General features: G+C 37.9%; 1 protein-coding gene across 1 annotated transcript in view; it reads right to left on the bottom strand.

Moving 5' to 3' along the window:
- Positions 1-11,547, bottom strand: part of med13a (mediator complex subunit 13a) — a 166,748-nt gene extending 155,201 nt beyond the window's left edge. Inside the window, exon 1 of the mRNA XM_088320935.1 lies at positions 10,966-11,547. Within this exon, the coding sequence (XP_088177061.1) occupies positions 10,966-11,031 (66 nt within the window). The 5' untranslated portion in view covers positions 11,032-11,547. The remainder of the gene's footprint in view (positions 1-10,965) is intronic.
- Between the last annotated feature and the right edge of the window lie 853 nt (positions 11,548-12,400).

Here is a 12,400-nt window from a genome sequence, read left to right as displayed (position 1 = left end):
CTGGTAAAAGCTAGAAACATCCTTTTTTTCCCAATAAAAGTTGGTTCACATTTTCTTTTGATATTTCCTAAGCCAATATAGCTACAGATCTACATTTTCTGGAGGCCCTCAAAAATGAGTTAAAATGGCAAAAATTGGCTGACAAACAACTCTCCCAATTTGAAAAAAATAATTAAATGAGGTAATAATGGGTTGTCAACTGTGCACTACACAACTGTGAAAGCAATGACAGGAGATCTCCTTCAACCCTCAACTAGTTAAAGTAGACTAACAGTCTCCAACCTGGGGCTCACAGGCACCTGGATGCCCTCTGAGGAACGCTGACGTGCATGCAGACGTTTTCTAAAAATACTCCACCAGTGGCAGATCATTGTGATTTTCTAGTAAATATGATATTTTTTTTGTGAAGTCAAATTAGCCATACTTCCGACTCATCTCTCTTCTTCTCTTTCTTTCTTTCCTATGAACCTCTCTCTCTCTTTCCTCTTTCAATCTATCTTCCTCTCTCCACCCCCCTTTCCTCCTCTCTCTCTCTCTCTCTCTCTCTCTCTCTCTCTCATTTCTCCCTTCCTCTTCGTCCCTTTCTCTTGCTCTCTTTTTATTTCCCTCTCTGTTTCTTTCTCCTTTCTCTGTCTTTCTCTCTTTTGCTCATTATTTTCTCTCACTTTCTATCTTTTTTCCTTTTCTTTTTTCTCTCTTTCTTCTTTTAATAGTTACACGGTAATAACATAGTAACAGCATAGGAAGTAGTACAAGATAAATTGCCCTTTGCACTAATAAGTAGCTAAAAGTAGCTCTCAGCTTGAAAAAGGTTGGCACCCCCTGTAGTAGACCAATGTCAACTGACAAGATGTTCCCACAACTTGCTATGAGGGTAAAATATATTGAGAGACAAAAAAAAGACAACTTAAAGTAGCTTTTTTAGTATGCAAACTAAAAGCTGGAAACTGTAGAAACCTGATGTTCTTACTGTTTGGAAACGCATGCCGGAGATTATGTAATACTCAGCCCGGGGCCTCTGTGTCCTAGTTGGTGTGAATACTAGGGAAATCTAGAGGAGATTAAACCACTTGCAAAGATGATGACAACCAGCATTAATTATTACAGTTTGGCAATAGATACTGAAACAGAATTTGGGGATTTTTGGTCAAACAAACAGGAAGGGGCGTTTTTGTGATGATCACCAGCAGTTCATGGGTTTGTTGGAGGTACTGGGATTTTTGGTATTGATCCGATTCAGGTAAACACAGGTTGGTATTAATAGATACCCATTTGACACCATTACGTTTTGATTGCAACAACCCCCGCCCCCTTGAGTTAGTTTATAATTATGATAATAACAGCCTAAATAACTTCTAACTTATCAAAAAATTACAATGCAAACTTTAATAGTGGAAAAAATATATAAATATTGTTTCAAAACAAAAGTAAAGTGAGTCAAACCATCAAAAGCAGCAATAAAAGAAAAATACAAGTATAACAAAGTTAACATGACAACTGTGCAACATATTGAAAATGAAGTCAAAGTGCAAATAGTGTAAAGAATGCGATGCAAAACCCTTTATCAGAAAAAAAAACTAAAATACTTCAATGACAAAAACTGTTTTCCAACAAAAGTCAAGGTAGTCAAACCAAGAAAGCGGCAATAATTAAAAAATAAAATACTGTATAACAATGTCTATAAGAAATGATGTATTTTTCCGAATGCAATGATTCATTTTATTTGAGAAACCAGATTCCCTAATAGATATGTTCTATGAAATGCGTTGTTTATCTTCTTTTTTCATCACATGAACTTTGCATAAAAAAATACAATTTTTCACAAGAGTACATTTTTAAAGGTGCATCTTATAATCGGGAGGTTTTGTAATCCAGAAACACATTACCTTTCAAAGGGTAAACACAATTTAATTATATTTGAAAGTTATGATGTATGTAGAATCTTACAATACACTAAAAAAATTATTGTAGCGACAGTTGAAATGGAAAGACGGTCTTAATCCTGAGACAGTAGTATCGATACAATCCAAGCAACGTTCCCTCTAAACTGCGCGTGTGCGCAATTGCACACTGCTCAGACCTTCTTCGGGTACAACTAAAACTATCCAGCACATAAAAATCAGGGCTCAAAATTAAGAATTGAATTCACTTGCCAATCAAGCAAGAACCACAGATCATGCGGGGAAAAAGAACGCAAGTTCTCTTTGCAGTATGCTTTGAGCAAAACCTATTGTGTTGCATTTGAATAATATGCAATTATATCAATCTTTGGCAAACACTCTACAGTGGTACGAAATGTCGTGACATACAAAAGTTTCAGAATACAAAGTACCTGAACAGGAAAATATTGCTTCTAGTTACAAATGCCTTTCAGGATGCGAAGTCAAAAATACAGTACACTATGTGCTGCTATTAGCCACTCCCAGAGTTTAACGAACATAAAGAAACAAGCTGCACGTATCCCAGCATGTTCTTCGCGTCACTGCCACAGTTCAGAGTTTAGAGACAATGAGGAGGGGGGTTTGGGCAATATGGCCAGGAGGAAGATGCAACTCTGATTTAATCAACCCAAAATAAAGACATTTTAGCAAAATGCCAAGAAGTCAACAGAATTTGTGGAAAGAACTCACCCGGAAAAAGTCGGACCCATAACTTATGATTTCTGCCTTGCTAATTTATTTTTTGTAAAAAGCCGGCAAAAGCAGACATAATTGAATCCGTTTTTAAATAAAAGCGAGGCAAATAGGTGAAATGAATATTTTTATTATTCCTTCATACTATGTTTTTTTTACATTATGCCTCTCATTTTATGTTTACTGTGCGCTAATCTAATTTTAACATATATTTGTGTCATGTCCTGCTACTCTTTTATGGTGTATTGAAAAAATATACAGTGGGACCTCGGTTATCGCGGTTAATGGGGACCAAAACCACCCGCGAAAAGTGAAAATCGGCGAAGTAGCGACGCCCCTTCAAAAATGCTTAAAAAAAAATTTTTTTTTCTTTTTTAATTGTTATTTTTTTAGACCTGCGAAGCTCTGAACCCGCGAACGTGGAACCACGAAGTAGCGACGCCCCTTCAAAAATGCTTTAAAAAAAAACAAACATTTTATTTTATTTTATTATTATAACTTTTTAGGCCTGCGAAGCTCTGAACCCGCGAACGTCGAACCGCGAAGTAGCAAGGTCCCATTTTACTTTACTTTTGCGGGGCTTGGAATAGATTAGTGCATTTATTTTAAAATGCGTCCCTACTTACGAAGTTTTCAGGTTACGAAGCTACTACCAGAACGAATGAAATTCGTAAGTAGAGATACCAATGTACTACCACATATGTGCTATGTATCCGTCAGTCAGAGGGAATCTTGGTCTGTCCGTCCCTCCCCATGTGCTTAAACACTCACCCTCATTTGGTTGTTACCTGCTTTGTCCTGTCTTGCCTGCACTGTGATTGGATGGGTAGGTAAAATATGACATTGACCCAATTTCCTCTAGTCAAACATCTTATAACTCTTAGCGACCAGAAGAAATGATCCGGGCAAAAAAGCTGCCTAGTGCCTCGTTGCACAGCCGGCATTTTCAAACAAGCGAAAATATGCAAAAGGTAGAAAATTCGCTCAGAGCAGGAAATCGCTCTGGTGGACACCGGCCCTTACTGGGTGATCAATCGCCTGGACAAAGCATCAATCCAGTATGGCATGGAAATCAGCACAGAAAAAAAATAAAGTAACGACCAACAATTCCCAGGGTATCACCATAAACATCACAAACCGTAGAAACCAAATGTAAATATCTTGCAGCTGTCATATCAGAAGAGGGGTCAGAACCAGAAACCATGGCCAGGATAGCTCAAACCACAGCCGCACTTGCCTGACATAAACCAATCTGGGGGGACAAGAAGATAGCAGTGAAATCAAAGATCAGACTCATGCAAGCCATGGTTACTTCCATCTTCCTCTACGCTTGCGAGAGATGGACTCTCACAACAAAACTGGAAATGACAATCCAGGCCATGTAATTGTGGTAATGCAGGAAACTTCTGGGTATCAGCTACTTAGCCCAAGTGACAAACGAAACGGTGTACCAGACCGTCAAAAGGCACATTGCACCCTACGAAGAACTGTTATCAACTGTGCACAGACGAAAACTTCAGTGGTGTGGTAGGAGAAGAGGAAGACCAAAAAAGAACTGAGACGACAACATGAAGGATTTGGCTGCTGCCAACGTTGCCAGGACCAAAGAACAGGCCAGGGACCGTCAACAGTGGAGAAAGCTGTCCAGTTAGTTCTGCATTGGTGCCCCGACGACCCATGCAGTTAAGGGATCCATGAACGGTGAACCGTGATTGGTCGATTTTAGGGCTGCAACCAGTTATAATTTTAATAATCAATGTATCAGTCGATTATTCTTTTGATTAATCAATGAATCACATTTTTTTTAAAACAAATTTATAATTTCTGTCTATATTCCAAAATTGAAATCTGGACAGATAGAAAAAGAGTGCACAAAACAACAAAATATTCTATAATGTAAAACAATAAAAAATGAAGAGTCTGCCCCTTGTGGTGAGATAAATATGTCATCATTATACATATTTCTTTTTACTCAACACATTTTATTTATTTATTTATTTTCTGCAGCACTTTCTGTTCCCTAAACTGAGTAGTGTTTGACTGTTTCATGCCAATTTTGTTTGTAATTATGCAATGGTCAAAAAATGCTTTAAGAAAATTGAAGATACTTTTGTAAAAAGGGTCTTGAGGCACCCTCTGCTTGATTGAAGTAGTACTACAGCCCTACAACTTTACAAGATCAATTGCACTTATTTGTATTGATTTACTGGCTCATAAATCAAACAAAACGATGAACCAATGAGGTAATTAAAAGCTTTTAACAATCCAGTTTATCAATTTATTGTTGCAGCCCTCATCAATATTCCCCTTTTCCTATGAATTCTGTATTGTTGTCGTTGTTGTTGAGTAGTGTATATAAAAAGTTAAAATTGTTACATATTTTATCATGTTACAAACATGTTGCAAATATTTAAATGAAAATTTCCTGTGTTCTTCGTGGATCTTGTGTTTCACAATTAACTTTTTAACATAACAAATTTAAAGTTTATTCTTATATTTTGTTGTTTATTAGTTGTTGCACTGAGAAGTGCATTCTGTTGTGTTGTGGGTTTTTGAGGGATTCCGCGTTACTCGACATAAAAGTTGCTTATTATAAAAAGCTCAAAAAGTACAAATTAGCTAAGAGTTTACTATAGATTGAAAATAATAAATGCAATAATAATTTAGTAAAATTACAGATTTTTGTAACAGATTAATTTTGATCATAACGTTATATCATTATTGGTAATATACACATTAAAGTAGCCCCCTTTTTTATTATTATTTTTTATGTCTTTTGTCCTCCTGTTAAAGTCGTTTCACGAACATTACATAATAATTGGTAAAGTCGGGATTAAAGCAACAAAAACAAACTGAGGAGCCGCTTGGGAGATGAAAGAGCTGGCTCCTTTTAGTGAGCTGAACCTAAACAGCCAGTTCCCTAAAAACTAGTTGGATTGGTTTACATAACACAAAAACTTCTCACTTCAAAATAAAGCAGCCATAAACTAAAATACTTGACTGGGTTCAAGATTTTTGGTATTGTTGTTACTGTCCACCCACCATTGCCTCACAAAATTCTTTAAGAAACACAGATCTCTAAAATAAAAGTATGATTAAATACAGCTCCGTATAACACTAACTTAACCCCTTAACGTTCAGACAGCCCGCCAGTGGACCGCCCAGATATTGTTATTTGGTTATAATCTATCCATTCATTTTCTACATCATGGTATTAGGTTATCAATTATTTCATTATTGTGTTATTTTCAGACTTTTGTTCTGCGAAGAATCCAGACAGGTTATTTGATTGTGGCTTTATGATAAACAATACATTTTTACATTATTTTCATAACCAATGAATCGGCGACAGCACGGCGGATTAGTGGTTAGCGGCACAGTTCTGAAGTCATAGGATCAAACCCTCCTGTGTGGAGTTTGCATGTTCTCCCCGTGCTTGCGTGGGTTTCTCCCGGGGACTCCGGTTTCCTCCCACTTTTAAAAACATGCATTTCAGGTTAATTGGCCGATTCAAATTGTCCTTAGGTGTGAATGAGCGGGTGAATTGTTTGTCTCTCTGTGCCCTGCGACTGGCTGACTACCAGTTCAGGGTGTACCCTGCCCACTGCCCGAGGACAGCTGGGATGGGCTCCAGCACCCCCGCGACCCTACGTAGGATAAGCGGTGCAGATAATGGATGGATGGATGAATCAATCGATCGATCCTTTTTTCGATTTGTCGATTAATCTGATTTCTCAGAGACATCTTTAATTTTTGGACAAATATTTTTTTTTATATGTGCACAAAATAACAGAATAATATATAATATAAAACAAGAAAAAATCCAAGTGTCAACCAATCGACAATACATAAAAAATAAAAAATATATGCTATACACATGCAAATATGTAAGATACTCTTTTCCCTACCACCTAATCCAAAAATTATATTATACTTGGATTTATCCGACAAAACACAAAAGAAAGAGCAATACATTTCATTTTATGTGTAGCTCTTTTTTTTAATCCACAAAATATACATCAAAATGTAAACCCATTTTTCAAAATGTTTTCAACAAATGTGTTTTGAGTTAAATCTTTAAATATGATAAACATTCCCGATATGAAAATGATTTATGTTTAAGATTCTGACACTTAGGTAGAGTTAAATACCTCATTACTATTGTTTTTCCTTTTACCTCATTAATTATATTTACTTATCTTTTTCATTGTTTTCTCTGTACTTTAGCAGAACTTTCTGTTCCCTTAAAAATGGTTATCTTTGTTTCATGATAAAACAGTCAAACACTACAAACCCATTTGTATGTAATGATGCAAGGTACAATGAAATAACATTAAAAAAATGTAATAACCTTTTTATAAAAAGATTATTAGCGTTCTCTGCCAGACCAAAGTGGTAACTACAACTCTCAGTGTCACAACGGTAATCTTGTGCATTCTTAATTACATTGATTTAACGTACTTAGTAGTACATAAATCACATGAGAAAATGAATCAATGATCTAGTTAGTTGTCAATGCTTTTAACAATCAATATGAATCGAGTTTATCAATGAGTTGTTGCAGCCCTGGTTTACATTTAGGCAATCCTGCAATAGGCTCACTGGTTCTGTTACAAACTGACCCCGGCCCCTCATGAAGGGAAAAGGTATGTGGCCCCTCACAGGAAAAGGTTTGGGGGTCCCTGATTTTGACGTAGAGCAACGCTTGCATCTCCATCACGCAGAGTTATCCCGCTGACGTGTTGCTGGGTTTACTTTGGCCAATCGTGTAAATAAAACGTCAAACGTGTGAGCGGCAGTTTAGTCACAGAGCGAGTGTGTGGTAAGAGGGTCGTAGAACGGCTGTTTGTTCAATAGCATCATTATCCCACAACAAATCTTGTCGTCTCGTAACAATGTCACCTCAAGTAAGGTTGGGCATGTCAATCCATATATCTATATTATCGATACTGGGAAAGTACTTGGATCAGACGGGATCGATACTTCCCGCCTCTCCCAATGTAAATGGTGCAGTCATTCTCTCTCTCACCCAGCGCCTTCGTCCACTCTCTAAGTTTATGCCTGAAAGTGGGACTGACATGCACACTTTTAGCACCTCTCCCTACCTGGCCTGCTGTTGCATCTTGCCTGTCCAGCAGAAGAGAGAGCTGAATCTACGTGCAAACCCTTAACTAGATAAATATGACAGAAGCAAACTGGACACGCAGGGTGGTAAAGACGTTTTTTTTCAACAACAGAAAAGGACAATGCCAGGTGTCATATTTGTGGTTAAATGGTCTGCTACTGCAGCAACAACGCAAATGTACATTAACACATTAAAAGAGTTCGCACTACCGCACTCATGTCAAGCATGCGGGCCGGGCCGGACCCAGCCTGTTGACAAAGCGCCTATGAATGGTTCGGTCCAGTATACAAAGAGCATACACCCCACTACAGTTTACAGTCAAGGTGTTACAGCAACAGACATAGTTTTAGCTGTATGACACAATGGAATTCTTTCTATGGAAGGTCATTACACAATTAAAGTTCACTGTTGAGACAAATTATGATGAAAACCCACAGAAAGACATCATGCCAAGCACGCAAAGTAATTTGATTGGATTAGCCGGCAGCTCCGGCACAGCTATGCACACAGCGCACTTCTGTCTGCACCAAAGGTAAATATGTCAGTAACCTCGTTTACAATATTTTGTGACATTTTTTACAAAAGAACTCTGATTGCACCTTGTTTTGAAAACATGATATACGAAAAAAATGAAAGTCAAAATGAGCCTCAACGATCTTCAGTAATTGCGAGAGGGAGACAAGTTTAAAGTTTTATATTTCTTGATATGGGACGCAGACTCTGGCGTTATTCGTATAACATGCATTGTAAAAATCATCTAACGTCACACTGCCAAATAAAATGTGCAGAATAATAAGATTTTAGCTGGCAGTTTTGCTGAAATTTGTCTAAAAATATATGATATGGCGCTCTGAAAAAAAAAAATATATATATATATATATATATATATATCTCATCTCATCAGCTGCACCGCTTATCCTCAGTAGGGTAGCGGGGGTTCTGGAGCCCATCCCAGCAATCATCGGGCAGTGGGCAGGGGACACCCTGGACTGGTTGCCAGCCAATCGCAGGGCACACGAGGACAGACAACTCACTCGCTCAGTCACACCTAGGGACAATTTGGACCGGCCAATTCACCTGAAATGCATGTTTTTGGAATGTGGGAGGAAACCGGAGTGCCCGGAGGAAACCCACGCAAGCACGGGGAGAACATACAAACTCCGCACAGTAAGGCCGCGAGCTGGATTTGAACCCACTTAGGAGGTTCCCACGACCACAGAACTGTGCCGCACACGCGCTAACCACTGCGCCGCCGTGCTGCATATATATATATTGCTATCATGGCTCTTTGGGTCGAAAAGGTTGTCGACACCTGCTCTTGGTCATTACTATCAAAAGTTATGATTTTATTTTCGGAAATGCAAACCAAAACTCAGCTTTAGTAGGCCCATCCTAGTAGTAGGCATATGCAATCTTCTCTTATCGCCAATGCACTGCTAAAACTTCTGTTTCGAATGTTTTTTTTTTTTAATTTTAACCAGCAGGACAATTAAGACAAAATTATATATTTTTTCATAGCTCCCAGTTTGATACAAAACAAGAACTCACCTTTCTTCTCACTCCGTCCTCAAACTCTCCATCTCACACCCTCTCTTCTTTTTACATCTTTCTTCCACTCAATTTTATTCCGCTTTCTCTTTTTTACTCTTCTCTCTTACTCTCTTTATTTTTTATCCCTCCCTTTTAATTGTCTCTCCCTCTATCTCCATCTCTCCCTCTTTTTTCCTCACTTCCTTTTTCTTTCTTTCTCTCTCTCCCTGTTTTTTTTAGTCCATTTCTCTTTTTTTGTTACTGTCTTTTTCTCCCTCCCTGTCTTTGTCACTCTGGGATTTTGTTTAAGTCTTTTTCTCTGTTTTTCATTCTTTTTCTCTTTCAGTCTCTCTCCGTCTTTTTCTTTCTCTGCGTGTCTCTCCGTCTTGGTGTGTCCCTCTTTGTAATATTCTCTCGCTGTCTCTGTGTGTCTTTTTTCTTTCTGTCTGCCTCTTTCACTGCGTGTCTCTCTGTCCCTTTTTTTTTTCTGTCTGCCTTGTTCTGTGCGTGTCTCTCTCCGTCTCTGTGTGTACCTCTTTGTAATAATCTCCCTGTCTGTCTTTTTCTTTCTGTCTGCCTCTTTAGCTGCGTGTTTCTCTGTCTCTTTTTTCCTTCTGTCTGCCTCTTTCTCTGTGTGTCTCTCTCTCTGTCTCTGTGTGTCGTTTTTCTTTCTGTCTGCTTCTTTCTCTGTGTGTCCCTCTGTCTCTGTGAGTCTTTTTTCTTGCCGTTTGCCTCTTTCTCTGTCTTTTTTCTTTCTGTTTGCCTTTCTCTGTGTGTCTCTCTCTGTCTCGAAGTGTCGTTTTTCTTTCTGTCTGCTTCTTTCTCTGTGTGTCCCTCTGTCTCTGTGTGTATTTTCTTTCTGTCTGCCTCTTTCTTTGTGTGTCTTTCTTTTCTTTCTGTCTGTTTCTTTCTCTGTGTGTCTTTTCTTTTCTTTCTGTCTGTTTCTTACTCTGTGTGTCTCTCTGTCTCTGTGAGTCTTTTTTCTTGCTGTCTGCCTCTTTCTCTGTCTTTTTTCTTTCTGCTTCTTTCTCTGTGTGTCCCTCTGTCTCTGTGTGTATTTTCTTTCTGTCTGTTTCTTTCTCTGTGTGTCTTTCTTTTCTTTCTGTCTGTTTCTTACTCTGTGTGTCTCTCTGTCTCTGTGAGTCTTTTTTCTTGCTGTCTGCCTCTTTCTCTGTCTTTTTTCTTTCTGTTTGACTCTTCTTCTGTGTGCCTCTCTCTGTCTCTGTGTGTCCGTCATTCTCTCTCTCGGTCTCTTGTGTGTTTTATTGCTTTCTGTCTGCCTCTTTCTCTGTGCGTCTCTCTCTGGATGTGTGTCTATATTATATTATATAGCATGCAGCCCCCGAGTTAAAATGAGTTTGACACCTCTAGTTTACACTCTTTGCACTTTTTGACTTTATTTTCAAAATATTGGGTAGTTGAAGGTATGTTAGTTCTCTTGTTGACATTCATGTACAGCGTTTTGTTTGACTTTTGTCCTACAGCCGTTGTAATGGACATAGTTTAAACTGTTAAAGTTTAAATAGTAACCCTTAAAAATGTACTTAAGGTTGAGGGTTCAATTATGCCATGCGCCTTTTAGGCTCAGCTCCTATCAAACTAACGCTAATATTAGCTTAGCCGCCGCTCAAGCTAGTTAAAAATGGCTGCTTTCCTTTTAGTTTTTAAATCTCTTACCAGACAGAATAGATTGGAATGGCAATCCTCCAAGCTGGCCCCGTTTGGTACAAAACAAGAACTCATCCTTCTTTTTCACTCCGTGCTCCAACTCGCCATCGTTTCACTTTCCCAGGAAAAATCAAATCTTCTCTTTTTTCCCCCAAAAGCTTCACGCTTTATCAGCCAATAATAATTTCTGCAACATTTGGCTGGATGATAGTTCATTTAACAACCTTTTTACCCCCGGGAAAAAAACAGTTCACCCATTAGGGGGTTTTAAAAGCTTATTGAAATAGATAATGTTGTCGTTCAGGGCGACATCTTAAAAACAAGTTGAATCAATTTCCAGTAGGTTAAAAAATTGTTCATAAAACAAAAAGAAATGGAAAGCAAAGAAGCAACTCTCCCCCTCCCCCTTAGCCCTAAAAACGGGCTCAGTTTAAAAAAATAATTAAAAATATTCCGTCGCGCTCCTCGGCGGGGAAAAACAGTCTAGAAGGGAAAGGTATTCCAGTAAAAGCCGCTAAAAAGGGCTGGAGCCTCAATTGCGATCATGATTTGTGTGTCCATTTGAATTCATGGATTCCTTTCTTTAATGGCGGCCACAGGGACAATTCTGCCTTGCACAGCCGATTGGCCCATTCCTTGCCAAAGGTTTGTCAAGGTTGCTATATTGCGAGTATCCAAATTTACCATATCCGGTAAAATAAAACTTAGCGGAAATCTCTTCCCTTCGCAGCACTGTGTATTTCAGACGTAGTTGTTAAAAAATATGATTTTACACATAATGTTCTTTGTTTCATTCTCTACTTGTCAGTCTACTACCCTGGGTTAAGACATGAAGCGTCCTTTAATGTTTTATTTTGAAGGTCACGACTTGAGTAACTTCTCTGAATCCATATTTCAGTGGAATCTCTTTCCCTTGCCAGCGGTGTGTACTGTATTTCAGATGTAGTTGTTTAAAATTTAAAAGAGAGAGAGACATAGAGAGACATAGACAGAGAGAGAGAGAGAGAGAGAGAGAGAGAAGGAGAGAGAGGGGGAATGAATTAAAACAACAACAGCACGCTATAAATAATTAGCTATGGAAATACTACAAAAAATACTTTAAAACGACAGTAATACAACAAAAATACTACAAAAATAAAGACAACACAATTACAACTAACAATTATACAACAAAAAATGATTTTGAAATACTACAAAATCCTACATAAAAACTATAGAAATACGACAAAAAATGCTACAAAATTACTATTGTACTACAGTAGCACTACAATAGTACTACAAAAATATTAGATTTACCCAAAAATCTATAAAATGGAAATACATTTTAAAAAACGCCAGTAATACTATCACAATACTATAACTAACAGATATAAAAAAGCTTTTAAAATACTACAAAGCTACTACATAAATACTAATATTACAAAAATAATACTAGAGTAATACT

Source organism: Urocampus carinirostris, chromosome 17 (assembly GCF_059441175.1).
Source record: "Urocampus carinirostris isolate Australia breed hairy pipefish chromosome 17, RoL_Ucar_1.0, whole genome shotgun sequence".
NCBI lineage: Eukaryota > Metazoa > Chordata > Actinopteri > Syngnathiformes > Syngnathidae > Urocampus > Urocampus carinirostris.
This window is presented reverse-complemented; position numbering and strand designations above follow the sequence as displayed.